Source organism: Colletotrichum chrysophilum, assembly GCF_026319265.1.
Source record: "Colletotrichum chrysophilum strain AFK26 chromosome Unknown scaffold_92, whole genome shotgun sequence".
Taxonomy (NCBI): domain Eukaryota; kingdom Fungi; phylum Ascomycota; class Sordariomycetes; order Glomerellales; family Glomerellaceae; genus Colletotrichum; species Colletotrichum chrysophilum.
This window is the reverse complement of record NW_026517379.1, coordinates 62298-90279: the sequence shown is the minus strand read 5'-3', so window position 1 is coordinate 90279 and position 27982 is coordinate 62298. Positions and strand designations below refer to the sequence as shown.

Below are 27982 nucleotides of genomic sequence, written 5' to 3'. Positions count from 1 at the left end.
TTGACCCTTCTGTGGGGTATCAGCGCGACCGCCTCATCATGCTGATGACACAAACCGCAGTGCCGGCACTAGTTCAGGGTCAAAAGAGTAACGCCTACAGTTCTCGACAAAAACCCTCGCGCGAAAACCTCCGTTCCGAATCTAGCAACTATTACCCTTTACAACCGGCGTTGGACGATTCCAACGTCGGCCAGTCCTACTCAACTTATTCCCAGACCATCGCAGCCACCTCCTCCCTCATGAACGGCATTGCGGGGACCGCCCCGCCGGGCACCATGTACGTCCGAGCCCTGTACGACTACGAGGCCGACGACCGTACCAGTCTCAGCTTCCACGAAGGAGACGTCATTCAGGTCATTACGCAGCTGGAAAGCGGTTGGTGGGACGGCGTTATCAACGGCGTACGCGGTTGGTTTCCAAGCAACTATTGTCAGATAATCACGAGCCCCGATGAAATTCCCGACCATGACCAGAATGGCGATCTTGGCCCTGTCGACGACGACCAAGATGACCAAGAAGTCTATGATGAGCAGCTTGAGGAGGACGATGAGTCGGAGTTGGACGATCTTAACAACGCCCTTCCGCTCGAGGGCACCGACTTGAGCGACAAATCGAGAGCCGATTTCTGGATTCCACAGGCAACCTCCGACGGCCGTCTTTTCTACTACAATATGATGACAGGAGACAGGAGTATGGAATTGCCTTTAGAGTCACCCGTGTCGACCAACGAAACTGGTCCGCGCAATAGGATGAACGTCAATGTTCCGGAAAAGACACGCCCACCCCCGGAGATGATGGCGAGAGGGCTGACGCAGGACGAGGATGAGGACTCGGAGGCAAATTCGGCATCGGAGCTAGAGGGCGAGTCTCTCATGCTTGCGTCTCGCGGATCCTTGGTAAGGTGTCAATCCAGACGGATGTGTTCTCTCTTCTGACTAGGCCTACTCGTGGCAGCCTCGCAATCGACGATCCAACAACGACATGCTATCCCCGTCCACGTCCATGGACTCTATGAACGGCATCGCGCAAATCACTCGGGGAGAGAACAAATATGTGAACCCGAACTTAGCACCAAGCACCACGCCCATGATAGCATCTGCAACATCGTTCACGAGCACGTCCTACAATACGCCGCCCACCAGCACCGTTCCTCGGTCATTCTTCGATGATGGCTCAGCGCCCCCCCTCACGTGGACTCGCCTCGTATCCAACATGCGCAGAGCTGTAGATCGCTACCGTGACGCTATCACAAGCAACAATCGCTCCGAGTATGTTGCACGAGCAGAGGATATATCGGACCATTTGAGACTGTTGCTCGCGGCTGGCTCGGGCACCACAGATAACCACTCTGGCCAGCCTTCCATCATCTCAACAAACAAGGCCCTTTATCCTCACTTCAGAGACATGATGTCCAAGTTTTCAAAGCTCGTAATTTCTTCCCACATCGCTGCGGCTGACTGGCCCAACGCCGAGTCGGTACAAAAGTGCCTGCAAGAAGCCGATGGCGTTTTGCTTGGTGTCTTCAGCTATGTGGAGATCGCGCGACAGCAGAGGGGCGAGGAGATTCCTCGTCTGTTCCCTGGCTTCGTTATCGGCAGCTCCACGGGTGGCAGTTGGCAAAACAATGGCTTGGGGGCGCGTGACCCCATTACAGCCAACTTCCTCGAAGACGAGGAGGGTGTGGTCGAGCCAACAGCACTGCTAGATGGTAAGCTTCTGGAGCGGCTTGATGAGCTGAAGAGAATGCTCGTATTCAGCATTCGAGAACTGGACAAGAACTTGGTCGTCGGGGACAAGATCATGATGCCATTCAAGCATGAAGTGATTGGTAACAACGTTTGTCTGGCGGGTGGAAAGGTTTTGGAGACTTTTAAACCATGGATCGCAGTCATCGAATCGATCGACCTGTCTTCGTTGGGGAATAGCTTTCAAACGCCGCAGCTGGCAGACTTCAGCACCAACAAGCAAAGTCTGTACGACAACATGTCGGACCTCATCTTGGGTTGTCAAGCAGTGGCCGGGCCACTGGCTGACGAATGGGCAGAAGTGCGAGGTGAAGCTCTGGAAAGCCGTCTAGACTATGTTCGACAGTGCGCAAAGGCGCTGGAGACGAACTCGTCACACATCGGGTTCTCCTTGCAACTACTGTCGGAACAAGTTCAGATCAACTTGCAGCAGCAGGCCGAATCGCGGCAGAGGGAGGACGTGGCCCAACGGGAACAGCTGCGGAGGAACGATACAATGCCGTACGACAGACCCCATCAGCGCACCGAATCCCGAACCATACCAGCTCGACCGCCGATGATAACTTCACAGTCCTTCACTGAAGGAGACGGTACTGGCAACTTCAGAGGAGGCGACTATTCCAAGGTCAAGAAGATTTTGGGCGACGACCCCAATCCTCAGAGCAACTTGCCACCTGTCGATGATACTCCTGAATTCCTGAAACTAGATCACGAACCCGACCTTTCCTGGGACAACAAGCTGCAACCACCTGTGGTCAAAGGTGGCACCCTGGAAGCACTTGTCGAGCAACTCACCCGGCATGACAAGCTGGACTCGAACTTTAACAATACGTTCCTTCTTACGTACAGGTCGTTTACCACTGCCCAGGATCTTTTCAAGCTGCTCGTCAACCGTTTCGGCATTCAGCCTCCCGAGGGCCTCTCGCAATCTGACTTCGAAGCATGGCGTGACAGGAAACAGAAACTCATTCGCTTCCGTGTTGTGAATATCTTGAAGAGTTGGTTTGACAACTTTTGGATGGAAGACCACAACGAGGAATCGAAGCAGCTCATCCGAGATGTCTATACTTTTGCCAGAGATACGGTCAAGTCAACCGAGACACCTGGGTCAGGGCCTCTCATGACCGTTTTGGATCAACGTCTCAGCGGTAAGGAGGCTGGAGCGCGACGCATGGTTCAGACGTTGAATCAAAATACGCCGTCGCCTATCATGCCAAAGAACATGAAGAAGTTGAAATTCCTGGACATTGACGTCACGGAGTTTGCTCGCCAACTTACGATCATCGAATCGCGACTGTATGGCAAGATCAAGCCAACCGAATGCCTCAACAAGACGTGGCAGAAGAAGGTTGCTGAAGGAGAACCTGAGCCTGCACCAAATGTCAAGGCTCTCATCTTGCATTCAAATCAAATGACGAACTGGGTTGCGGAGATGATTTTGGCACAAATGGATGTGAAGAAGCGTGTCATCGTCATCAAGCACTTCGTTTCGGTAGCAGACGTACGTAAAGCAATCTCACGGCAATGCAAGTCTCGCACTAACAATACGCAGAAATGCCGAAGTCTCAACAACTTTTCTACGCTTACATCAATTATTTCGGCGCTTGGAACTGCGCCAATCGCGCGTCTCAAGCGGACTTGGGATCAAGTCCCGCAAAGGACTCAAGGTGTCTTGGAGACGATGAGGAAACTCATGGCCAGCACCAAGAACTTTGGCGAGTATAGAGAGGCTCTGCACGTGGCAAACCCGCCCTGCATCCCCTTTTTTGGTGCGTAATCCCAATGAAATGTGAAGTCAGTAGGAAGTGCTAACTCAGCCGAAAGGTGTTTATTTGACTGATCTAACCTTCATTGAGGACGGTATTCCGTCTGTCATTAAAAAGACGAACCTCATCAACTTCGCGAAGAGGGCTAAGACAGCTGAAGTTATTCGTGATATCCAGCAGTATCAGGCCGTCGGCTACTCCTTGCAACCTGTCCCCGAACTCCAGGACTACATTATCAGCAACATGCAAGCCGCTGGAGATGTACATGAGATGTACGACAAGAGTTTGCAGGTGGAGCCACGTGAGCGAGAAGACGAGAAAATCGTGAGGTACGTAGTTCTGGAAGACCAGTTCGTGTTCTTAGGCTGGACTCAGGCTGGGATGAGAACGCAAGCCTTGTCCGATACACCACTCATGTTCTTCGTTCCATGGCATGCTGCGTGGTCACTTTCTCTCGCTGACCCAAGGCCCTTCAACCTACACTCCTTCTGTCCGATTTCGCCCGCTCGCATCTAAGAACATATGCTTATACTATTAAAATCACAGGGTACTTGCCGAGTCAGGCTTCCTATGAAAGCCGGTTGTTGGGACGAGGTCGCCGCATCGCGCCTCCGCTACATGCACCACTACGACTGGTCGTCCATAGCCCCAACTCGATGCCGCTCATTCAACCAGTGTGCGGCAGCATGCGCTGATCATCTCTGCAGCCAAGTTGTGCCAGCGACCGGCCCCTTATGGGTCCGTCTCTGCGCCATACCATGGATTCATAGATGACTCCGGCCATCTTTAACTTGCGGGTATAGATTTAGCTCTACTCGGCTTTGGAGCACGCATGGTTGAGGACAGGGGAGTAGCGTTTCCAGGCAAACTTGGATCCGCCGATTCGAGCAAGTCGCGACTCCAGCGGACGAAAGAAAGGACGCCCCTACGAGCGTCGCGGGCCATTGGAGGCAGCGGCGGGTGTTCTCTAAAAGCGAACGTGGGCATAGCATGGCCCAGAGGCGAGTTGTAACATTGACAGCCACGACCACGAAAGGGGAGGGCCGGGGTGCGTGGGTATACTCACACCTATCTCGGTCGTCAGCCGGCAGGCAAGGGACGGATGAGCTATGGATGAAAAGATGAGTGAATGAATCTTGGTGTATGATATTCTGGGATAAAATCATGATGAATGCTTTTTTTTTTTTTTTTTTCGGAGCAGCTGGTCATGATCATGGCCTGTGTTTACTCCCCGAGTCTAGGAAGAAGTGGGAGGGCTTCACCGTTTACGTCGAGCGCGCGTTGCTTGGTTCAAAATTCCCGATTCCAATTTCTCATGGGCGTACTTTTGTCACGCTTTTGTGCATTCGCGTGTACAAATCAAAGTCCCACTGAAAGGGATGACCGGAGTGTGGTGCAACCTATACCGATCATTTGATACCATTGACGGCATGGCGAAGACTGACAGCGACGGGTATACCCTTCCAATGCGCCGAGTTACTTGGGGGTGAGTTTACGGCAAGATTTTTGTAACAGAATGAAGAAGCTTTCCTAGCTATGTATTATCACATAGCACTTGTTGTAACTGGGGTAGAAATGACAAATAGGAGGCATTGCGACAAGATAATGGTGACCAAGTGCAGCGAACACTTTCGCCGCCACTCGCCAAACAGTGTAATCGTTCAAGCGTCCGAACCATGCCATATAAATGATACTGGCCTTAATTCGTGGGTAATCATTAAGAATGACTGTCATACAATCCTGCCGTATGTTGGCCTAGTGTTGGTTACGTAGAAACATTGCAATTGCAACATGTACAGCTCCGAAAGAGACATTTGATACCGATTTGGTTGGGGTTAGTGACGGTGCAGCTTGGCCTTAATCTTATCTCCAAGGCTCTTCTTTTCCTTTTCTGTGTTATCGCCGGGACTGTGAGTTCGCTCTTCGCTACTGCTGGTCTTGTCGTGTTGACCCGGCTTGGCGGCGGCAGCCTTTGCGGCGGCAGCAGCAGGGTCTTTCTCGTCCATCAGGCCTAGTTAATTGTGTAAGCACAGAGATTTTGCACCGGTTCAGGTGCCTTGTACTTACGATCCGCCTCCCGGCCAGCCCCAGGCTTGGTTGCGTCAAAGTCACCACCATCAGCGGCTAGACCGGTACTCTTCACATATTTCTCTCCAGTACCTTCGCCATGACTCTTCTTCTGGGGACCATCCTCATCATCCGCTGCTGCATCGCCGGCAAGACCGCCATCGCCCGATGCGCCCTCCACTCTACCGGCGTCGCCTCCACGTTCTTTGGCCACCGCCTCCAACGGCTTCGGGCCAGGTCCGTCGAGCTTGTCGCCCTCATTCGCGGGGCCTGTCCCTGAAGTACTGACATCTTGACCCTTGGGTTTCGGGTCGGTAGCTGGGTCAGTCGGGGACCTTGTGTCAGTTTTGCCGGCGGCACTGTCATGCGGAGCTGCATCATCTGCGGAGTGTTCTTTCAGTTCAGGTTTGCCGATTTGATCTTTATGTTTGACGGTGTCTTCGGTCGTGGCAGATGTCTCTTCGGACACGGCAGAGGCGGTTGTCGACGTAACCTTTTCAGGCGCCGTGCGAGCGTCGTCCGCAATGCCGGCTTTCTTGGAGGGATTCTCTAGCGCTCGTGTCAGCATAGGCAATTTCAAGTGTGCCGTGCCTCTTCTTCTTCATACCGATGTTGCCGGCGTCATAAGGTTCGCCATTGCTGGTATTTCCGGATACGCCAGAGACAGGCTCTTCCTTAGCCTCATTTGTTCCCCATATGGCCTTGGTTGCAGCGCTCGCCATGGTATTGATGGCTTCCATTGTGACTGTCCTATGTCGGCGTTTGTGGAATGCCGCAGATTTTCCCGAGTCTCACGGATGTGAATACTGTCTGTGTGTTTTCGATCTGTGTGTTTTCGAATTCGGGGTGCGATGTGCTGGTGGCTCAATGAATTCGTGTTGGTAGATGCTGTCAGGAGGGAAGAAAGTTGGCGGGGTGAGGATGTCATGTGTCTTCTTATACATGCATCTTCGGCCAAGTCTGACGTCTTCAGGTCCTGCAGGTTCCTTGCCTACGTTTGCTACCTTCGTCGATGAGCGTACCTTGCTTAACTTGGACAGCGGGGGGGGGCTCATCAAGCGTTGGGTAGGGCATTTCCGGCACAAGTCCCTTCTGGTGCGGCTACGGTAGCGTGCTATGCAGGCTTTTGATGCAACGGCTGTTACGGCTCGGGTAAGGACGATATATCTTGGCCTAGGTCGTCTAGAGTGTACCTCAGCTACAGCAGCAGAAGAGGCGCATCGGGAGTCGGCTGTGCCGCCTCCTTGCCGGATATTTGGCACCATCTGTGTAAGTGAGGTACATAGTACACGAGCAGCGGTGGGCACATCATGGCTAGTGTAGCAGCCGCGTCCGGTCGTCGTCTAGATGCTTTTCAGTCGAATCCTGGCCTCGGATTCGTCGTCACGGCAGCAGAGGGGCGAGCCTAAAGCAAGGCAGTGTGGGTTTGGAAGGGGAAGGGTTGACGGGATAGGCCGGGGGCAAAAGCAAGCAGGCCGTGTTGCGATTGTTTTGTCATCTGGGAGCAGCGCTTCAAGCAAGTCACGTCAAGGCTGGCGCAAACGGATGAAGTGCAGTGGCTCCCGATGTGGAAAGGGGATGAAGGCCTGGCCAACGAGCGGACAGGCATTGGAGTGGTAGTTCGTCATCCTGCGCGCTTGTCCATCATCCCGCCAAGATAGCCCTGCGTCTTGACGGAGGGATGAGGGGCACAGGTGGGATCGGTCGATCGTTGGCTGGGAAAGTGGGACAGTCTGGGGGAATTTGAAGAGCTATGACGTTGGGCGGCACACGTGCTACATGGGATGAAGGAAGCAGCATCCCAGCGTGGTGGTGAGCTCAGGGAGAATCTGATGTGAACAAGATAGCGCACCGATTACGTCATGGGTCGGGTGAGTAGATTACCTTGGGTAATGTACGTGGCAGGTATGCAGTACCACCGCAGTATTCGGTACCAGCTCGAGACAGCAGGAAGCTTGGGAACATGGACCTTCGACAACCTGCCTAGTTGTGCATTCGCTGCGTCTTTGCTTTCGGTGCCTACCAGCAGAAGCCAAGAAGGGCACCATGTTTGTCCCGCTCCTGAAGCTTGGCTGCCGCTAAATAAGGGTCTTCTTCATGGAGACTCACGTTACCGCTTTCACAAGCGCCATAGGCCATAGCTGTGTTTTCATGCCACGCCCTTAGCCCAAGCAGCATTGCGTGCTTAGACCTGCAGCCAAGGCGGGACGGTGAAGGTGGAAAGCCAGGTCGAAGATCCCCCGGGTATCCAACGTCCCATTTCGTCACGTGCGGGACCTTCGGCGTTGAATCCGGCCGGATGCCCAGCGTTCTGGTGGAGTAGGTAGGCACCGAGTCGGAGTTGCCTGCCGTGAAGCAGATAGTCGATCGGTGTGAATGGCGTGGTTACGCCTTTGACAAAAACATCCGATGCGATGTGCCATTCCTCCAGGTCTTCCCCATCACGTGAATTGGATCGACTACTTGCCCGTACACTGTTTGAAGGCGACATGAAGTGGACCTCCCAGCGTTCTGGAATGTCCCTCGTGCGTTGGTCCACGTACTCGACTGGCCTAACCCAAACAACGTGCGGATGCGTCAGCCGCGCGGTATATCATGCCGCCATGCTGACACCAACTCGCTGTGCACGTTTGGATGGCCGTAGCCGACGGGTATGGGCTGGGTTAATCAAGTTCCTGCACCCGTTATCGCGACAGGTCTAATCTCGCGTGGACCTGTACTGAATCTCCGGTACATATTCCAGCTTTCTCCCGCCACACAGCTCTCCGGTGTGCATCGAGATATGGTCCTTCTATTTCCCTCATATCGAATTTTCCTGCTAGTCGGGGCGGCTGTGCCAATCAATGGCCAAGTAGCACCGTCCTCTGGAGGTCCGGATGAAGACCAGCACGTTATTACTTCTCACCAGGGCACGTGTTGAAATTCATTTGCCACGAGATATGTCCTTAACTGACCTTGAAGCCTCGCAGACTCCTTGTCGGGCACAACCCAGGTTGTTCCCCTCGTGAATCGTCCTGTATCACCCGGCACAGCCGGCCTCGTTGCGTTTGGGGACTCCTACAGCGCGGGAATCGGGACAGGCGTACATGGCAAGGAGACTGATTGTAGACTCGGAGAGCACGCACACCCTGTCTTGATCTACGCTGATCTAGCAGGAAGCCAAGGCCCCAATACGACAGCCTTCCAATTTCTTTCCTGCACCGGTTCTACAACTGGTAACATCGTGTCGGGGGGCGAGCGCAGTCAGATCGATAGCTTCAACGCCTCGATCAATGCAGACTTTGCGCTGCTTTCTATTGGAGGCAACGATCTAGGCTTCTTCAAGGTGATGAACGCCTGTATCTTTCGCTTCTACAGCTTCTACTCCGGCACATGCGAAACGGCACTGCATGAGGCGGCCGAGCAAATCGAGGGCAGCGCCTTTGAACAGCGTCTGGAGATGGTCGTCATGCAGATATTGGATAAGGTCCAGTGGGAGAAACGCCCTTGGTTCGTCATCACCGTCACCGGATACGCGCGCTTTTTCAACGCCGACACTGATGAGTGCGACAACTGCACGCTGGGTGTGTGGTCACAAGGCCCCAAACTTGATCGAGTCCGTGTCCGCAAGCGCATGAACGACCTGGTTCTCGCAGTCAACGATAAACTGAGGAAGTCCATAGACAACGTCAACTCCAGGTTCACGGTGCCCAAGGTGATTTTTGTTGATTATGATGCCAGATTCGATGGCCATCGCTTCTGCGAGCCCAATGTGACGGAGCCAGCTTACAACCGGACCGAGACGTGGTTCTTCTTGGTGGGTGGGAAGGACAACGATCCGAACGTGACGGACCCCACCCCGGCTCCGAATGCCACCATCGCTGGCGCCGGTTCCGACTGCGCGTCCGCAAGGACGTTGTCATCCCCATCTCCTTTTGTAGACCCAGATACCTGTCTGGGCCCTGCCGAAAGTTCCGGAGATTGGGGTTTGCTTGCCATCTGCTACATGGCCAGGGCACAACAAGAAGATCCATCGCTACGATTTGCCCGCGACGATATCATATCGCAAAACTCCATGTGGTATGTTCCTACATATTACGGCAAGACTTTCCATCCGTGAGTGATCTTTCTTGATGGTACATGCTGTCTCTGGCTTCCGATACTATAGACTGACGAGAACAAGGAGAAGCTTGGGTCACGAGGCGATCAAGGATGAGATATACCGCGTGTGGACTGAGCTAGGTTTTGTGTACGGATAGACGCCGCGGACAGCATACGTATGCGCATCGCAGCAGCTGTGATATACATTCGTCGCAAGCTATTCAAGGTGGCAAAACGTCGTAGTATGGGCCCTGCTAAATCGCAAGTTGTGCTAGAAGGAGCTCATTCACGATTGACAGTGATTCCTTCATGTAAGAGTCGTCGGACGTTGCCGCTCGCAGAACCTGGTTGTGGAACGACGTCGACCTGAGTGTGCTCGATTTCTGGGCATCAGTCGGAGAGACTCAGGTATCTGGATGCAGATTGCGCCGAAACTCCGTTCCTCACATGTCGACGGCAGCTCGGAGGACATGGCTGCAGGGGAAGGTGGTACCGCGGTCTCCTTGGGGATGCTGGTGCATAGGTTCGCCGGGGGTGTTCTTTGCTTGGCCCGGAGAAACTCTCGGGAAACGTCAAATACCGTAGAGACTCAGAAAAAGGAGAATCCCCATCCCCCCTGTATACAAGGGTCTGATTGGAAGCTCTAGTGTTAAACCAGCGAGCGGAGCTCACGTGAATAATTGGATTGGCCTGACAGGGGGGGTGCGGATTCTCCATTTTCTGAGTCTCCAAGGTAGAAAAGCTTTTCGATCATCGATGTCCTGGGTGCGCCTTCAATTGCTGCCACAGGTACTGCTTCTGGTAGGATCGGACGAAGCCTTGATATTGCCAGTGAAGGAGGAATTTCGAAAGAAAATTGTTCGCCGGAAGTGGTGCAATGGAGATATTCGTCAAGTGCAGATTGCAAACGAGAACGAGGGCGTCCGTATGGACAGACTGACTCCTTCAAATCTCGCGTTGCCCCCCTTACGGCGGTGTCTCGTGCAGAGAAACTTCCTATTGGGCAGCCTCGGCGTCGATCTGCTCCTCCACCTCCGCTTCTTTGGGCTTGGGAGGGGGGGATAGGGTTTGTCGAGTTGTCACCTCTGGGCGGCTGCTGCTCGCCACGTCGGCTCCGGACATCGGATATAAGTGCTACAATACGTAGCTGGCTATGCAGATGGGACGAAATAGAGAGTCTGAGTTGCACCGGAGGCCTGGTGGTCGATTGGGGTTCGGGCAATTGATTGCAGGTCAGTACTAAGCGGGATTGCAACGGAAGGGGGAAGGACAGAATGAAATAATGGTAAATTACGGCAAACTCCATTGCCCATGTTGTTCCCGTGCCTTTCGGTTGATGAGGGTGAGTTGAGCCAGAGTCAGTCAAAGTTGTAAAGGTCGGCAGTCATGACAAGACATAGGCAGCTAATTAACCCACTTGGCAACACATAGTACTGCATAGTACGGGCCTACGGAGTATGGACGGACTATGTATCCGTACTGCGTACATATTAACGAGACAGGGTACGATAACCGTTGGCCAGGATCGGGATGGCAGGGTGGTTCGTTTCGTTTGCTTCGGAGCAACGGACAGTGTCCCGGTGCCTGGAACATGGAACAAGAGCCCCTCTCCCCAGTATCGAGGCACACAGACCCAGCGATGCCGTCCATCGATGCAGTCAGGACTCAGACCAGGGGAGAAGAGCATAGAGTAGTGTACTGTGACATTTCACGTTCTGGCAATTTCCAAGGTCCTGCGTATTTGGACATGCCACCACACCACTGGCAGGACGGTACAGTGTGTACTATGCAGTATGGTTGTATGTACTTCCTGTGCCTTGTCCGTATTGTGCGTGCATGCTTGCATCTGCATGATGCACTCTGGAGGCAGGCAGCCCGATCGACACACCTCTCATCAGTCTCCTGAACTCTTAACTCAGCACGCACTATTCGTACGCAGTAAGTACGCCGTATGCGTGCCGTAGCAGGACCACCTCCATCCACTCTGGCCACGGTGCGGCGCGGTGCGGTGCGATGCGATGCGATGCGATGTCGCTGTGCCTATCGCCTTGCCGTACCTGGGTTGTGTGGCCGGTGCACGTTGAGGAGGCTGCCCGGGCAGCAGTCGGGGATTAGTTACGTGTCCTAGGTGGGATCGCGGGTTCATAGATGCGGCAGGATGGGAATCAGGGCCAACGTCTCGTCTTTACTCGAGAGTCTTCAGGGAGAGTTTTCCTACGAAGAGCGGCGCTAGGAACTTGCCGTGTTCTTGCACGGCATTGCCTGCTTGCGACGCCGCGGGCTTGGCCCTTGTGAATGGAAAAAGGGCTGTGGACATGTGTCGGTGTCTACTCTGTACTTAGTACTATTTGTCCTGTTTGTCTAGGACTCCATGTAATAGGTATACGTGCTTATTACACCAGTGCAGCGGGCCTTGGTGCTTGGTTGGTACTCACGCTCCGGGCTCTGTGGATAGAGGGGACCAAGTAAGGACTGGGATATGGATGGTTCAAGGTTGGATCGTGCCCACGTTGAGCATGTTTGGCACGCAAGCATGTGTCTTCATGGCGGACTAGGAGCCCGGGTCCGAGGGCTGCGCGGAGATGGAGATACCCAATGAGAGAGGGGCGGAAGGTGCTCTAGAAGTGCGTGTGTACGGTGGTATGCTTGATGTCTTCCACGCATGCCCTGTCAGTCTCCGAGTCCGAATTGAAGAGATACGCAGTAAAGTACGCCGTCACAGATACGACTGCAGCGACTGGGGTGGGCCAGAGTTTCTGTACATGTTGATGTAAATACGTCAACCATCTCTGAGATGAAACTCTCTGGTAGGTAGGGCTCGGTCAACCTTACCTAAGCGTGCTTGCCCTCCTTGTATGAGGCGGGATTCATTGACGGATCCCGCTGGGAGGTGAGGCACCTTACCTAGGTACCTAGGTTGTCAGTGCCTTGGGACGCCCTGTGCCCTTGCTCAACTCAATGCCGGAGCTTTCCCCAAGTCCGAGCTGCAGCCACACACACACACACACACACTGACACACTGGCCCTGGACCTATCTAGGACGACCTCATGCCGCTATCTACCTAACAGTCGTGCGCCCCCCTAGTAGGCGAGTTGTACCTTCACCGTCGGGTGTCTCGAGTATCAACGGCTCTTGGGCAATTCTCTGACGTCTGCATCGCCAACTTCGACTGCTTGGGGGCACATCCCTCCTCGGGAGCTGCATTCCTTCACACCAAGAATTACCTCAGGTAGTCAACCTGTGCCTAGTTAGCAGCCATCCTGTCTTGCATAGCACTGCCCTCCTGCCTTTTCCTTCAGAGACAACATATCCAAACCCCAGAGTCTTTCCTTTCCGTCGAGTCTAGACATCTCCCGCCCGTGTCTTGCAGCCCTTGACGACTCAGCTGCTTTGTTCCCCCTCCCCTCCCCGGTCCTAGTGTCATTTGGATCCGCGACGGGAGCCTCCACGCCCGCGCCCACCCCCCCCCTCTTCATGCTCATCCTGCTGGTCCCCTCTCGTGCGCCCGTCCCTTTGCTTTTTAGGACTTGGGACTTGGGATTGGAGCCCCGCGCAGAGTGCAGTGCGGCTTGGAACTCTGGGACAGCTCCTAAACCTGGACTTGGCTGACAATCCTCTCCGCACCATCACCCAGCAGCTAATTACAACACTGTTCGTACCGAACCGTACCATACCCTACCTTGCCTTGCCTTGCCTTGCCTTCCGCAGACTAAACTTCTCTCTTAACCTTGCCTTGTGTGTCATTCTCTGTCTCCTAATAGGGAACTGCTGCGGATACTTCTTTTTCTCCCACCTCTCGTCACTTCTCACCTCGACCTCGTGACACGCAACTCGACCGCTGGACTCGATCGAGACACTCATCCGCCGGCCTCGTTGCCAACGTCTCTCGTTCCCGCCCGAATTGCCATCGTCGCGGGGTCTATTGCTCGACATCAGGGTGGCATAGTGCTGCCTTTCTCCCCGCGTGATGGGCCAGTCGTCCTAGCCCGCTCCAGTTCGTACCGAATCACCATCCACGCCGCCATCAGCATCAGACTCTCTAGGAACTGATATTGACGTCCGTGGCCTGCAAAGCCTCTCCGCCGCAAGAATGGTATACTGCGGCAAGGCCTCTCAAGGTTGCCAAAACTGTCGGACTCGCCGTATCAAGGTCAGCCGCGTCGCCCCGTCCCACCCTCGGCACGTTCGCCATCTCTAAGCCTACTGCCGCCCCCATCTTTTAGACGTTGAGAATAGATGAGCGCTTCATACAGGCAGGTGCAAGCTGTATCGTGACTGACAAGAACCCCTTTCAGTGCGATAAAGTGAAGCCCGAATGCTCACAATGTATTCGTGTGGGCAAGAAATGCCCTGGCTACCGAGATCAGCTCTCTCTCATGTTTAGAGACGAGTCAAAAAAGGTGATCAAGAAAGCTCACGCGCAGTGGGGCGTCCCCGAGGGCTCCGAAAACGAGAACGGATCTGCCATATTGTCCATGTCGACTGCTCCGACTCCGCCATCGTCGTCTCCAGCTTACAGCCGAAAGAGCTCACCGACTAGCGGCGGAAATGCATCACGGTCAGGAAAGGCTTCAGCCTCACCAGTTTCCGCCTCCGTCTCCCCATCTTCGAGCCACCACTCTCCGGGCTCGGTGTCTCCGATGGTGTTACCGATTGTCAAACAAGAACCAGTCCGGGAGACGAGTCCTTTGACTATTCGCGTTGGTCCTACCCTGGAGGAACAAGGCCTGCAATTTTACGTCAATCGATACCTCGTAGGACATCCAGATGAAGTCAAATCGGCCTCAGATCTTGCCTCAGAACCTTGGGTATGGCACCCAGCGTTGCAAGATGTTATGTGCGCCGTGGGGCTTGCCGGGCTGCACAATCTGACGGGAAACATTGAAATGATGTCGATGGCACGGGAGAAGTATGGGTCTGCGCTACGTCAGACAGGAAAGCTGATACGTCCGCCGCACACCCCAAGTATTGACGTAACTATGAGGGCCGTCGTGGCACTAGCGATGTTCGAGGTAGGTTGCTGGTGCTCTGAAGAGCGTCTGCGAGACAATGCTTGAGGAACCGCAAATACTGACGGTTAAAAAGGTTGTCAAAGGAACCCACCATTCGACAGGCACTGTTCATGCCCATGTCATGGGTGGTGCTGCATTGATGAGGAGTTGGTGCCCGATGCCTAGCGTGCCCTTTGGTGGATTTAGAGCCCTACTGCAGTTGTGTTACTCGATGGTAATTCCTCCACCCCACAGTCTACGCTAAGGTATGCTAATTTCGTAGTTTATTCCTCTTCACGTAGCGGGGATGCCGATGCCTCCGGACTTCTACGACTGGGTTTCTTACGGATCGCAACTACAGATGCCTTTTGATCTTCCTTCCACCGATCTAGCAGTCCTGATCGCCCGCTTTGTAGAAATATCTTCTTTCATCACCAATCACGTTGTTAGCGACGGCAAACCCAAGACGGCCAATGTCATCCAGCAACTCCTGGAATTGGACGCTGACCTTTCGGCTTGGGAGGCGGGGCTGAAGGGGGAATGGGAATATCGTGTCGTCCACGCGACCCATTTGCCACCGAAGGCAGTCTTCCAGGGTGAATACCACAAGTACCATGATGTCTGGACTGCTCGCATATGGAACTACTACCGATGGGCCCGAATACTGGTCAACCAGACCCTACTCGACTTGGCAAATCAGAATCCTGTATCAAGTTTGTCCTTACTGTCAGCAGCTGCGCGCGACAAGCTCCTCAAGCTCATACGAAAGCTTGCGAAGGACACCTTAGTCAGCGCTCCAACACATTGGCGACACCCCGTTTTAGACGAGACGGCGCAGGTAACCGTGGAGAGTCCGGGAGGAGGGGGGGCTGGATCAGCAGGACTGCCGGCTTTACTGTTTCACCTGAAAGTGGCAGGCTGCGCTCCTGGGGTCCCAAAAGAATGTTGGGAATGGTCGCTGGCTGTTATTCAGACGATATGGAGTGACATGGGCATGCTACATGCACGATCGATGATGGAGGCCATGCGAGCCCACGAAGACACGGTGCACAGGACCGGGGCAGCAGGCATTCTCGCAGACGACTGGTGATGAGTACAAAGACGGTTTCATAATTGGCGTACAGGGTAATTTTTATGATCTGCGAAATTGCGAGGGCTGAAAGGAATATCTGTGCTGCATTGGGATCTGGACTTGAGGTTAGGTGATACCATCATTTTGGGAGCATCAGACATTTGGATGTGTTGGAGCATCCGAGAAAGGGCTTTTCTTTACTGGCAAAACCCGGATACGATACATTGGTTATATGAATCGGATTCGAATGAATTAAGAGACGAATGGTACGGAAAATCCGCTGTTTCCTGGTGAAAGACCATTCGAATTCTTGAGTGCTGTTGGGTTATCTCGCTCCCGACGGGCCGAGCAACTAGGCGGCGCGACTTTTGATATCGAGACAGTGCGAACGGCATTTGTTCGATGATATTGGCACGGACATCAGAGTCCAACAACCTATGGGAGCTTCCACTGCGGAGACCTGCAGCCGCAACGCGTGACCCTGCCTACCGTCCACCAGGGTCAGCCAAGGCATCAATCAACGACAGTCGACCACTACCATCATCCGCACACCTATGCAATCCAACATCATTTCTCAGCGAACGACACCGGCGCATCCAATGAAACCTCGGTGTTCTGGCGCATACTGGCTGCCATGAAGTAACGCTTCTGGCCGAGTTTATCATCGCCGGACTCCGAAGACACCCTCGCGCGTCATCGAGGCCGCCCAACCCAGCCCGTCGCATCGCATCGCATCGCCACCTCCATCGGCAAAAGCTACTCCATCGCCCATAGCGCACTAACCTAGCCTCTTTCCTGCATCAGAAAAGCAGTAATCATGGCGACTGTATCCGAATCGAAAAAGAGTAAAGAGCCTTATGTGTTAGGCCCGTAGTGCGAAGACGTACTAATCCAAGCCTCGTATTCAGATGATGAGCAAACGATCAAGGTTGCCTCCAAAAAGGACACCAAGAACCAATCCAACGGACCTATCAAGCTGAAGAAGCCCGCGCCGAAGTACAGCAAACCCGGAAATTGGAGGGAAGGGAGCGTCATCGACGGTAAGATGAATTTATCGCCACCATAAAACCTGTCAGGCAACCAAGCTCATGCGGATGACTTCTAGATGACAAAAAGTCCAAGAACTCCGAGTCAGCATCAATCTCCGTAGCCTCGCCAGGCCCGGTAGTCAACCCCCTTGACGACAACGCGCGTGAAGCGTTTGCGACCGGTCGACCCCTCGAGGACAGCCCTGATCTGCAACAATGCAAACATTGCAAGAAGAGCATTCTCAAGACAGCCGCAAAGGCACACATTGCGCAGTGTCTAAGGTTGAAGAAAGAGAAGGCTCAGAGGAAGAAGGAGGCGAGAGAAGCCCGCGAGCGAGCCAAAGAGGCCGCGAGAGAGGAAGAAGCCAGAAAGGCTGACGAGGATGGTGACGGCAAGGGTGAAGACGACAGCGACGGCGATGACGATGGCGCTGAAAAAAAGGCAATCGGGAACAAGACCGCTAAAAAGGCCGCAGGCAAGAAGACAGATGGAGAGGCGGGCAAAGGGAAAAAGCGCAAAGCGGATGGCGATGCGGATAAGGGGCCAAAACAGAAAAAGAAAAAAGAGGAACCGAAACCCAAAGCCCCCAAGCCGAAAGGTATGAATTGCCCACATATCAGCCACATGCAGGCAGGCATACTTACCTTTCAAAGGACCTGTTGATGTTGAGCGGCAGTGTGGTGTTCTGCTGCCAAATGGTCAGCCATGCGCGAGATCACTGACCTGCAAGAGCCATAGCATGGGCGCGAAACGTGCAGTGGCGGGACGATCTTTACCATACGACATGCTACTTGCTGCATATCAGAAGAAGAACCAGGCAAAGCAACAGAGTAAGTCTACCCAGCGGGCCCTACATCCAACTGACGATTTGCTTACTTTTTATCTAATCTGTAGAGGCTGCGCTCGATGCCAACGCGCCGCTCGAGGACGAGGACGAAGCCAATGCGGGACCTGTGGACTCCGATGAGGAAACAGCCGCCGTCATGAGCGCGCTGGCGCACTGGAACCCGCAGCCCGTGGTACCACAACCAGTGTTAAACCCAATCAAGAGACAATACCAGCTCGCACGTCTTCACGAGCAGCTGCAAATGGCCACAAACGGTGGCCGAACCAATATTTTCAAGGTTGTAGGTTTAGGTGCCCAAAAACTGCCTGATGGCCACTCAGGGTTAGTTGATGGAGAAGACGCACCAGGAGAGCCGGATACTTCTGTCGCCAATTTTGGCGCTTCTCGAAGATCGTCAAGTTTCAGCATGCAGGGGCAGCCACAGCGTAGGCAGTCGGTAACAAGCAGAGCTTGAAACCAGGTAAACGGGCGCCCCGGCTTGGGGTGACTATGTCGGATCATTCGGCATCTGCAAGATGCGTTACTGGCTTTGCGGCTTGGGGACTGGCTCAGGAACTCGTGCATTTCATGAAAGGGAAGGGAGGCGTCTAGGTTTCGCGGTATACCAATTCTCTAGGACTGGAACTTTGGGCTGTTTGGCAGTGGCGTTTTGGTCGTTGAACGTCTGGCTCTAGCTTTACATCAGGCATTGAGCGTGGATACTGAGTATAGGAGCTGCGTTATAGACGGGCACGCATGACCTGGTCCACCTCGAAGAACTCAGCCAAAGAGTGTCTTGAAAATTCTCTCGTGGTGACCCGAGGAACATGGATTCTTATGTGTGTTGTGACAGACGCTGGATTTGCTCATCGCCTACAAATTCGTCTTTAAACCACGTATCCTCACTGAGTCTCACTGAATTGCAGTCTATTTCACACGAAGACTTGACGGTTTTGTAGCAAAGGTGAGAGAAAACACCTACAAGTGATCGATCACATGGCAAAGTGGGCCTCTTTCCAACCACAGGATTACACACATGTGAGTGCCGTCAACAGCGACCGCGCTAATGACGTCGTTAAGCTACCCCGGATTTGCGCTAATGGGTCGACCAGCCACTTCAGCGCGACGAGGCCTCGGCAATGCATGCTCCTCTTCCAACTTGAACTCGATTACTTGAGGATAGATACGAAAACAATCTACTAGTATGTGGCTTCCACCGCCAGTTTCCACGCATTGGCTTCTTTTTAGGAAATGATTCAGAAGCACGACGCAGCATAGCATCTTTTGCAATAAGCTGAACCACGAACGCGCGATCGCTTGTGCAGGGTTCACCGAGCCTACACTCTGATCCACGACGTCGAGAAAGACCCATCTTCTCACATGCTGAGTCACTCGTCAACTTGCGGATCCCGCCTTCTGCTGTCCCACGCACCACCATGCCCGCAGGCGTTCTCGAGGCCTTCGGCCATGCCCTTGCCGGTGCTACAGGAACAGCCTTCTCCACAGCGGCCGTATACCCTCTCGATCTCGTTACGACGCGCCTTAAAGTGCAGCGCCAGCTGAGACGAGAAGACTCCATATCCAAGAAGGAGCAGTACCGCGGGGTCCTCGATGCGCTCAAGACGGTTGTGACGCAGGAAGGCGTCTCGGCGCTTTACACGGGTCTTGCACAGGATATCTTCAAGTCGGTCACCGACTCCTTCTTGTTCTTCCTCTTTTACGCATACTTCAAAGACACGAGCCGTCGCGCCCGCGGAAGCAAGCTGCCGGCTATCGAGCAGCTACTTGTCGGCGCGCTGGCGGGCGCCTGCGCGAGAGCCTGTACAACACCCATTGCCAACGTCGTTACGAGAAAACAGACTTCGGCCATGATGGAAGATCAAGACGACGAGCACACTTTATCTATATGGAGAATCATGGCAGCGATTCGCGCCGAGAATGGTATTCGAGGGCTCTGGGCTGGGTATTCAGCGTCCCTTCTCCTGACCATCAACCCAAGCATAACTTTTTTCCTGAACGACAAGTTGGCCAAGACCCTCCAGCCCGATTCCGACGAGGCTTCATATAACACCCAGACGACGTTTCTCTTCGCTGCCGCTAGCAAAGCCATTGCTACCACGATCAGCTATCCACTACAGACCGCCAAGACCAGGTTACAAATAAGGGGCTCCGGGGGTCCTTCGCCCCGGAGAAGCACTGATAGCGCGGGGAGATATTTCGAGAAAGACCCGCAAAGTCCCGCTTCCTTCGGATCGAATGAAAATAGGCGAAGCAAGCTTGAGAGAATGGCCGAATACAGCGTTCTCGCTCTCATCATCTCTATCGCTAGAGCCGAGGGCATTACCGCATTGTATGCGGGTCACCCGGGCGAAGTGCTGAAGAGCTTTTTTAGCCATGGGCTAACCATGGTGTCCAAGGGCATCATTCACAAACTGGTCCTCCGTTTCGGCATTTTCATAGTGATCTTCTTGCGAAGTAGGTCGCCTGCTGCGAGGTCACAAATGCAGCGTCTTCGGCAGATGGTCCTCAGGCTGCTTTGAGCGGCCACAGCACACCCTTTGCCCCCGTCCAGGGCCATCGCCGAGGCTATGGCCACATATGACAATAGAATCGGGGTTGCTCTTGATCTGATACAGCTGGCTTCTTATGATACATCGTGCTCTGCTTGCATCAAGTCGATACTGTCGTCAGCTTCAAGTCTGCATCCTCATTACTCGCTAGCATTGAAAGGCGGCGACAGCCGTCTTCTCTACCATGTTCGCCCCGCGCGCAGAGAAGCCGGTTCCCTCAGACCTGAGTTCAATGAGCCCAGGAAATTCTTGCTTTGATTGTCTTGGCTTGCTCTTTGAACCACTGGACGCAAGTCTTGCGTCACAGACATAGCAGGCATGCTCCTGCTCCGCAGAAATGTTGCCTTTGACCGGGGCCATGAATTTGGTCGCACAGCCTCGACATATAACATGGCCACAGCTCTCCGCAAGCTGTGGTCGCGAAGCGTTGCCAAGAGTCTTGAGACAGGAGGGGCAGATACGTCTCGTTCCATCCGCACCTGTGTCGGCTTCTTCTTTGAAGTTCAGCTGTATGAGGCTCTTAAGAGAGTAGGGATGTTGAGAGTCATCGGGCGACGCGGGGCAGACGGGATTGATTTTGGCTTTTTTTATGACAATTGCCGCTTTTCGGGCTGCTTCGGCATCGGGAGTTTGGGAAGGGGTCCAGAAAGACGGCAGAGACTCTTTAGAGGCCTAAGAGAATGTTAAAAAAAAAAACCAGCACAAGAAAATTATGGTCTGTGGCAAGATTTGGACCTTTTCGTACTCAATTGACTTCTTGGCTTTGTTGCGATCACCCTCCGCTATTCTCTCCAGCTCTTCTTGATCCAAGACAAACTTCCTTTTCGAGCCAACCTTTGCCGTGATAGACCCAGAATCGGCCTCATTTTCACGTGTCGAAGATGAAGACGATGGCGCCGCGGTTATTGAAGACAACGCAGGGTTCAAACCTGCTTGTAGCATCTCAAATTCCTTCATGGCACGTTCCTGAGCTTCTGCATCTTTACGAGCAAGAGCCTCGTGAATCTCCTGCTCGGCCTTCTCTCGCGCACGCTCTAGGCGTTTGATCTCCTTCTTTTGGGCTAAAAGGTTTGCAACAGCGCACTCTCTGCAAAAGACATCGCCATGACTGCAAGAAACCGGGTCCCTGGCGATCTCGAGGCAGAGGTAACAAGAGCCGAAGGGAAGGAACGAGTCTCTGTTAAGTCGGGCAGACGTAGAGGTCCATGCAGCCTTGGCGAGGTCACGTTCGTGCGAGGTGAAAACACTGCGCGAAGTGTTTCTCTTGCCTGGTCAACATCAGTATCGGGCGGGGCATATATTTTGGTCATGGTGTCGCGCCTACTGTGAGCCATGTTTACCGTCGGACTCCGTTTCTTGATGCCTTTCCCCCGAAATGTTTGGTTTTCGAGATGACGGAAATGCCTATGTTGCAATTTTCCCTGGGGTAACTTGAGGTATACACAAGTGATGTGGCAAAAGGTGGAAGTGAGCTCCGAGAAGCTAAAGCTGAAGGAACGAGAAGCTCAACCAGGTGCCTGGCTACCTAGTGCCCAAAGAAGTTCCTGGCGCGGTATCCGTAGGATGGTAAGGTAAGAAGCCGTGTCGCGACAGTGGGCATACAAAGCAGACAGGGGTAGGTCTCGATGGAACGACGGGATAAAATCATAATGCATTGATGAGGCTTAATCTTTCTAATAACGGGGCGATTGCATCAGAGCGATCCACCGTTTGTTGAGCCCCAGGTTTTTCACGCCCATTTTGCCTGTCATTCTCTCGCTCTCTCTAATCAAGGATCGTTCGGGTATCATTAGCCCTTAGTTGCTTCGCCTCGCTGCGACGAGACTGAATGAGATTCTGGCCGCTCCCGGTCGCATTGTCCCAGTTTAGTCCGTGGTGGGGGATTTGGTACATGACACTGTTAGGCATTGGTCACCCGGTACGCCACGCGTGTTGCCTCTTCTGCAAACATTTCTGAAAGGTTCAAGGTGAGCAGTGCAGGCAAAAGCACTTCGTACCCCTAATTTTCCAATTTTCTCCCACGGGGCTCTATTCCATCAATTTAAAAGCGGCGTCATCCGGCAGATCGTTATCTGCGGAACAGATATGGCGGCCACCGAGGCCATGCCAGATCGGCCCAGCTTGCCATGGCGCATGGCATCAGCAACTGTCATGACCCTGACAGGAGCAATTTCTCGAGTCTTTTTGTACGCCCTCAACGATATTCAGACGGAGGGTCAAGACGAGTTTCTGGGCCTCTTGGACAAGCGTCGTGCTGGCCATGCCGATCGTGGTCTGATTACTGGTATTTATGCTTTTCTATCAACCACACTCGTCCGCAACCCCCCTCTTGGTGAAGAACGCGATTCGCTGATAATGGGTTCCCGCACGCAGTCTCTAATCATATCAGCGTGTGGGTTTGACTTGTGTGGTTTTCGTAGCGAATGCGTCAAGCTGATGCATCTCGAAACCGCAGTCTGGATGACCCCCTGATATGGGGAGTCTTGCCACTCAGGTACAACATGATCCCCGAAAACAGCCGTTGGAGCTTGGGAGCTCACGACATCTGCTTCAAGAATAGGTTTATAATAACCCCTCTCAACCGCAAGTCTTGGTAACATAGAACTCACTCATGTTCCAGTTTCTTTACGACCTTCTTCACTCTTGGTCAAGTCCTACCAACTTACCGAATGCTGCATTCTCCCCACGGAGGGCTATTTCAGCCGACCATGACCCAGGCCATCCGCATACTCTCCGGACCGGGCTCTGTGTACACTCGTGGCGCCACCTTCAAGGCTGGTGCCAACGAGAACTTCAAGTCGCCCGCATATTACGGCGTTAATCATAACGCGTGGATCCATGTCTTTCCGGAGGGATGTGTACATCAGCATCCTCAAAATGCCCTGAGATACTTCAAATGGGGAGTGTCGCGGTTGATCCTTGAGTCCGACCCTGCCCCCCAGCTGGTCCCCATCTTCATCGATGGATTCAAAAACATCATGCCAGAGGACAGAGAATGGCCACGGTTTTTACCGCGCATCGGTGCTAAGATCCGAGTCATTTACGGCAGCGCCGTCGACGTCGATGAAGTTTTCAGAGAATCACGCTCAAAATGGAAGCGTATGGTACGAAAACAAGAGGAGGTTTTAGGCAGGTCATTGAACGCTGGCGAGGTACCTGAAGTACTCAAAGATCACCCCGAGGCTATTCAACTACGCATGGAGGTCGCCAAAACTGTCAGGGCAATGGTTCAGAACCTGAGGCTCAAGGCGGGCTACTCGGATGATGACCATTCGTACGCGCTCGCAAAAACCTGGGAGAGAGAGCCCAAGACAAAGCATTTCCATAGCCCCGTCGATGACAGTTTGGTCCGTAAGGAGTAGGAGGCTGCGCGTCCTAGAAAAGACGAATATCAAGGAATTGGCGGCATGCATAGTTCAACCCCATGGGTTCTTATTGAAAACAAAAGTAAGAACGAGCTGTAGAATAAAGGAGTCCACTGGTCGACCTGTATTGCTTGAATGCGCTTGTTACGACAATTTTATGTGCCCTTCGACTTTGTGACCTGCTTCACAACAGTCTTGCAACAGTCAATGGAAAATAAAGACTCAAGGCCCCGGGATGCCTCCCGCTGGATCCGACTATGCCAGAAATGCCAAAACGAAGTTTCAGAAACTCTCCCTTGGAATCAAAGACCGTACGCCTTGAAAACCATACCCAACGAGTCAACTTCAACCATCGCAATCAGTACGCGTCGTACGAAGCCTGGCCCGGATAAGCTCTGGCTTGCGCCTGCAAGGCTTGTTGCTGATGTTGCTGCATCACAATGTCGTTGAACCAGGGGTGTTTGAGCGCCTCATGCGCGCTGATGCGAAGTTCGGGGCGCAATTGAAGCATTCTCTGAAGCAAGTCGATACCAGTTGGGTCAATTTGTGGCAGAATTTGGCGTAGATCCTGAGTGGCATACATCTGGAATGTCGGCTTATACTCAGGGAACTGTGTGATGCCGGTCCACGTGCGCTCAGTCGGTGTTCCCATTATGCGGAAAATGCGGATGATTTGATCCTCGTTTGTTGTTCCGGGAAACAAGGGCCTTCCAGTGTACATCTCTGCCATGATGCAGCCAGCAGACCATATGTCGATGCTGGTGTTGTATGTCCTGCTACCCAGAAGCACATCTGGTGCCCGGTACCACAGCGTCACCACCTCGTTGGAGAAGGTGTTGACAGGGATGCCAAACGCGCGAGCCAAGCCAAAGTCGCCAAGTTTCAGCTGCCCTTTGCCGTTGATGAGGAGATTCTGTGGCTTGAGATCTCGGTGCAGAACCCTATTCTGGTGGCAGAAATCGATGCCCCTTAAGAGCTGGTACATGAATGACTTGATTTGATGAGGCTTCAGGGCCCCTCTATCGCCGTGTGTATCCATGTACTTCTTGAGGTCGCCGTCCATGTATTCAAACACCAGCATTAGCTTGTTCTCTGTATGGATGACGTCGTGGAGTGCGACGATGTTCTCGTGCTTGAGCTCCTTCATGAGGGAGATTTCTCGGATTGCTGTTGAAGGTGTACCTTCCTCCGAGTCGAGGTGGATCTCCTTGAGAGCAACGAGCTCTCCCGTTTGGCGATTGCGACCTTTGAAAACCTATGACAATTGTCAGCGGAGGAGACAATTTTGTACTGCTAGAAGGACGTACCGTGGCATAAGTTCCTTCGCCTAGCTTCTCCAACTGCTGGAAGGAGCTCGGATGTCTCTTGCCGTCCATGTCTGATTATGATCGAAAGCGTTCGTACGAAATGGGCGAGCTGATCTATGGTCGGGTATCTTCGAAAGGAACTGCTCGCGCAGGCGAAAAGAAGAAAACGAGTGGTTCTGGACGGCACCAGCCAGAAAATAAGCGTCTCGGGTTGGTACGCAGAAAAGTCGAGTGCACTTGACAATCGCGGTTTGTTCCGTATTCTCTTTGTGAAGTGAAGCCTCACGAGGCTGTGTCTGGACGGCTGTATAGGGAGGCAAGAAGTGCGTGAATGTGTGGTTGTGATAGATGCGAAAGCGGCTTGTCGTCAAGTAGGGACTGGGACGGGACGAGACGGTAAGGCAGGTAGGTAGCTGCTGCATACGGCGGCTGTCGATGGGGGGCTTCGTGTCCGCCTGGTGAGTCAGGCCCTAGGGAGAGGCGAGTGACGATTAGGGGACCTGCCGAGACTACAGAATACAGCCTCTGAACTAAGTAGGTACCTATGGAGGGGTAAAATGCAGCGGCCAGCCGCAGCGGGTCGGGTAAAGCCTGGATCAGCTCACCCATGGAGGCAGTCTGCCCGACATCATACCTAAGGTAAGGTACGGATACCTAAGGTATGATAGCTAGGTTCTTAGGTTGGCTTATGTCAGCAGTGTTCCACCCCAACACCCCACACTACCTTACCTACCTGAGGAGTACGCATGTCACTGGTCATGCGCCCCTTAGGAGGCCCACCGAATCTCTTATCAGCTTGCGAGTTGAACGTTATCTACCATTCCATCCGCCAGCGACCATACTGCGCCATCGTCTTGACTTCCCGACAACCTTCTAGACTGTGTCTGAATATCGCCCGTTCGCCCACTTGATTCCCCGAACACCCCATCTCTTCCAACTACACAGCAGCTGCCTTATCAACTTGGACTGATGATAAGCCGGCTTCAAAATGCGCCCTCTTCCTGGCAGCAGCACCTTCTCGGGGCACGCTTTGTCTGGTGATGGAGCTGCCGATCGCTTCACATCGCAGTCTTCAACTCCTCAAATGTCCTTCATCATTGCAGATGAGACCGCCGTGGAAACAGCCTTGCCATCGCCTTGTCACACCCATCCTCGTGCTCGCGATCGAAAACGTCCAATACACAACCATCTTCCTGCCGGCACCGCGTCGAGCCGTGATTCTAGTGCAGCGCCCCCTGCGCCTGCTCCCCGTCCTAACCTCACATCCACGTTGCAACCTCGTGAAGCCATACAAAACCGACTTCCAGTCACAAGCAATAGGTCGCCAACGAGAATACAGACACCTCCGCCGCTGACACCGTCTCAACCCATGACACCCATCCTCTATGGCGTCTCCGGCCCATGTTCCGCCATAAGCAGCTCCTCCTCGCGACGAAACTCGTTGGCAGGGTCGCTGTCCGAGTACCAAGAGAGCTTCGTCATGAGCGCCTTCGGCGCCTCTGAGTCTGGTCAAGCTCAGAGTTCGTACAACGGCGAGGGTGCCCAACAGTTTATAATGCCTACAATCAGTGTCCCCAGCCGACGACCATTTACCGAAGTTGGAAAATCCTTGGGGAGGCTCAAATTGCTCGTGGCGGGCAAATCAGGTACATGCCCATGTCTTCCGTCGAGAGGGATTGAAAATGGTTACTTACTGTGATCAAACCTCAGGTCTCGGGAAGACATCTTTGATCAGAGCTATCACGCAGTCATGTCCTCACGTTGTGCATGTTGATCCCACAGTGCCTATCGCCATGGCATCCACCGGACTGCTGCCAACGAATACGCTTCCCTACGACCCTCCAATGGCCCAGGGTTCCTTTCGTATTACTAAAACACTCGCCAGTACAAAGCCGTATCCCCAGTGGTGGAGAGAACCAACCTCGATCAGTTCCCTATCTGGTTCCGATACTGCCGGCGACATGGTTCTAGACAGGAACGTCTGCTTTGTTGACACGCCAGGTTACCAGGAAACATGTCGGGTATGCCATCCCAGCTCGTATCGTAGCCTGTTTACCACTGCTGACATCTCAGCCGTCCGATACTGTTGAGCAAGTTTCGCACTACGTCGAATCACACTTGCACAAATGTCGACTCGACGACCTCAATGATTCCAATGTCTTAAGGACCATTAGTGGAGGAGGTGGTCTACTTGTAGATGCCGTGCTGTATATGATTTCCTCTTCAGGTGAGTCTGTAAGCCAACTTTTGCGGGCACCTATGATTGAACATGTACAGGCCTCAGTTCGACCGACCTGCACTATATTCGCCAGCTTCAGTCGCTTACGAACGTCGTGCCTCTCCTGGCTCAGGCAGATTTGCTAACAGTGGGTGAGATGACAAAAAGCAAAGAACGGATTTCCCGCCAGCTAGCCGATGCTGGCCTTGACCTTTTTACGTTTACTTCACAAGGTCTGGATGCGGCAGGAACGTTGAACATCTTCGCAATCTCTAGCAAGACCGGCACAGACGACGATGTAATGGATGCTAGTATCCTAATGAGTCCGGAATATGTTCAACCTCTAGTACCGACAGACCTTTCCAGCCTAGTGAGCTATATCTTCAGCTTCGACGGGGCCGCATGCTTGCGTCACAACGCGGCAAAGAAGCTACTTGGTTGGCGTCGTCGGGACGCTGCCACGGGCAACGCGTCTTTCGCCATCGCAGCACAAACAGGTTCAACAGCAGAGAGAAGAATGCTTCTGACTAGGACCAATTTTTCGACCCCTCTCACTGTGAGCCGCGTGTCGAACTACAGCCAGCACGAGGAGCGCTTCTGCCGCCTCCAACTGACGAACTGGGCTGCAGATTTACAGCGCAGTCTGGTCAGAGAACGGCTAATGCGCGAACGAAGATCGCGAGAGCAGGCATCTCCGTGGCTGAGAGGAACATGGAGAGAGGTAGACTTGTCTTCAGATGACAGAGGTCCATCCATGGCACTGGCACGGACTCGGGGGCGACCAAATTCTCTCAGGAAGAGAAGACACAGTTTTGGGTCAGATGTGCTGGTGAAGGAATATGACCCCCTAGGCCTGCTACAACTCAGGGACTTTCGGTGGAAAGGCACCCTGGAAATGGTTGGTGGTGTCGGCATACTCGGTGGTTTGGCATGGCTGCTGATCTG

The 27982-nt window shown here is 53.4% G+C and overlaps 8 protein-coding genes across 8 annotated transcripts; 5 read left to right on the top strand and 3 right to left on the bottom strand.

Moving 5' to 3' along the window:
- Nucleotides 1-38: 38 nt before the first annotated feature.
- On the top strand, nucleotides 39-4085 carry COL26b_009506 (uncharacterized protein; the record flags this gene model as incomplete). The annotated part of the gene is made up of 5 exons (XM_053182234.1): nucleotides 39-896; nucleotides 940-3246; nucleotides 3298-3514; nucleotides 3570-3840; nucleotides 4058-4085. The coding sequence occupies 5 exons, from the start codon at nucleotides 39-41 to the stop codon at nucleotides 4083-4085; spliced, it is 3681 nt and encodes a 1226-aa protein (XP_053033817.1).
- A 1261-nt stretch (nucleotides 4086-5346) lies between these two features.
- Nucleotides 5347-6318, bottom strand: COL26b_009505 (uncharacterized protein; the record flags this gene model as incomplete). The annotated part of the gene is made up of 3 exons (XM_053182233.1): nucleotides 5347-5522; nucleotides 5579-6127; nucleotides 6186-6318. The coding sequence occupies 3 exons, from the start codon at nucleotides 6316-6318 to the stop codon at nucleotides 5347-5349; spliced, it is 858 nt and encodes a 285-aa protein (XP_053033816.1).
- Nucleotides 6319-8906: 2588 nt separating this feature from the next.
- Nucleotides 8907-9677, top strand: COL26b_009504 (uncharacterized protein; the record flags this gene model as incomplete). The annotated part of the gene is made up of 1 exon (XM_053182232.1): nucleotides 8907-9677. One exon carries the CDS (start codon nucleotides 8907-8909, stop codon nucleotides 9675-9677), a length of 771 nt encoding a protein of 256 aa, XP_053033815.1.
- A 6862-nt stretch (nucleotides 9678-16539) lies between these two features.
- COL26b_009503 (uncharacterized protein) lies at nucleotides 16540-18052 on the top strand (the record flags this gene model as incomplete). Its single annotated transcript, XM_053182231.1, has 4 exons — nucleotides 16540-16567; nucleotides 16631-16762; nucleotides 16828-17349; nucleotides 17646-18052. The coding sequence occupies 4 exons, from the start codon at nucleotides 16540-16542 to the stop codon at nucleotides 18050-18052; spliced, it is 1089 nt and encodes a 362-aa protein (XP_053033814.1).
- Nucleotides 18053-19013: 961 nt separating this feature from the next.
- Nucleotides 19014-20117, top strand: COL26b_009502 (uncharacterized protein; the record flags this gene model as incomplete). Its single annotated transcript, XM_053182230.1, has 1 exon — nucleotides 19014-20117. The coding sequence occupies one exon, from the start codon at nucleotides 19014-19016 to the stop codon at nucleotides 20115-20117; it is 1104 nt and encodes a 367-aa protein (XP_053033813.1).
- Nucleotides 20118-20857: 740 nt separating this feature from the next.
- Nucleotides 20858-21481, bottom strand: COL26b_009501 (uncharacterized protein; the record flags this gene model as incomplete). Its single annotated transcript, XM_053182229.1, has 3 exons — nucleotides 20858-20864; nucleotides 20893-21208; nucleotides 21472-21481. The coding sequence occupies 3 exons, from the start codon at nucleotides 21479-21481 to the stop codon at nucleotides 20858-20860; spliced, it is 333 nt and encodes a 110-aa protein (XP_053033812.1).
- A 1374-nt stretch (nucleotides 21482-22855) lies between these two features.
- On the top strand, nucleotides 22856-23509 carry COL26b_009500 (uncharacterized protein; the record flags this gene model as incomplete). Its single annotated transcript, XM_053182228.1, has 1 exon — nucleotides 22856-23509. The coding sequence occupies one exon, from the start codon at nucleotides 22856-22858 to the stop codon at nucleotides 23507-23509; it is 654 nt and encodes a 217-aa protein (XP_053033811.1).
- Nucleotides 23510-23870: 361 nt separating this feature from the next.
- On the bottom strand, nucleotides 23871-24888 carry PHO85 (negative regulator of the PHO system; the record flags this gene model as incomplete). The annotated part of the gene is made up of 2 exons (XM_053182227.1): nucleotides 23871-24767; nucleotides 24820-24888. 2 exons carry the CDS (start codon nucleotides 24886-24888, stop codon nucleotides 23871-23873), a joined length of 966 nt encoding a protein of 321 aa, XP_053033810.1.
- Nucleotides 24889-27982: the final 3094 nt, after the last annotated feature.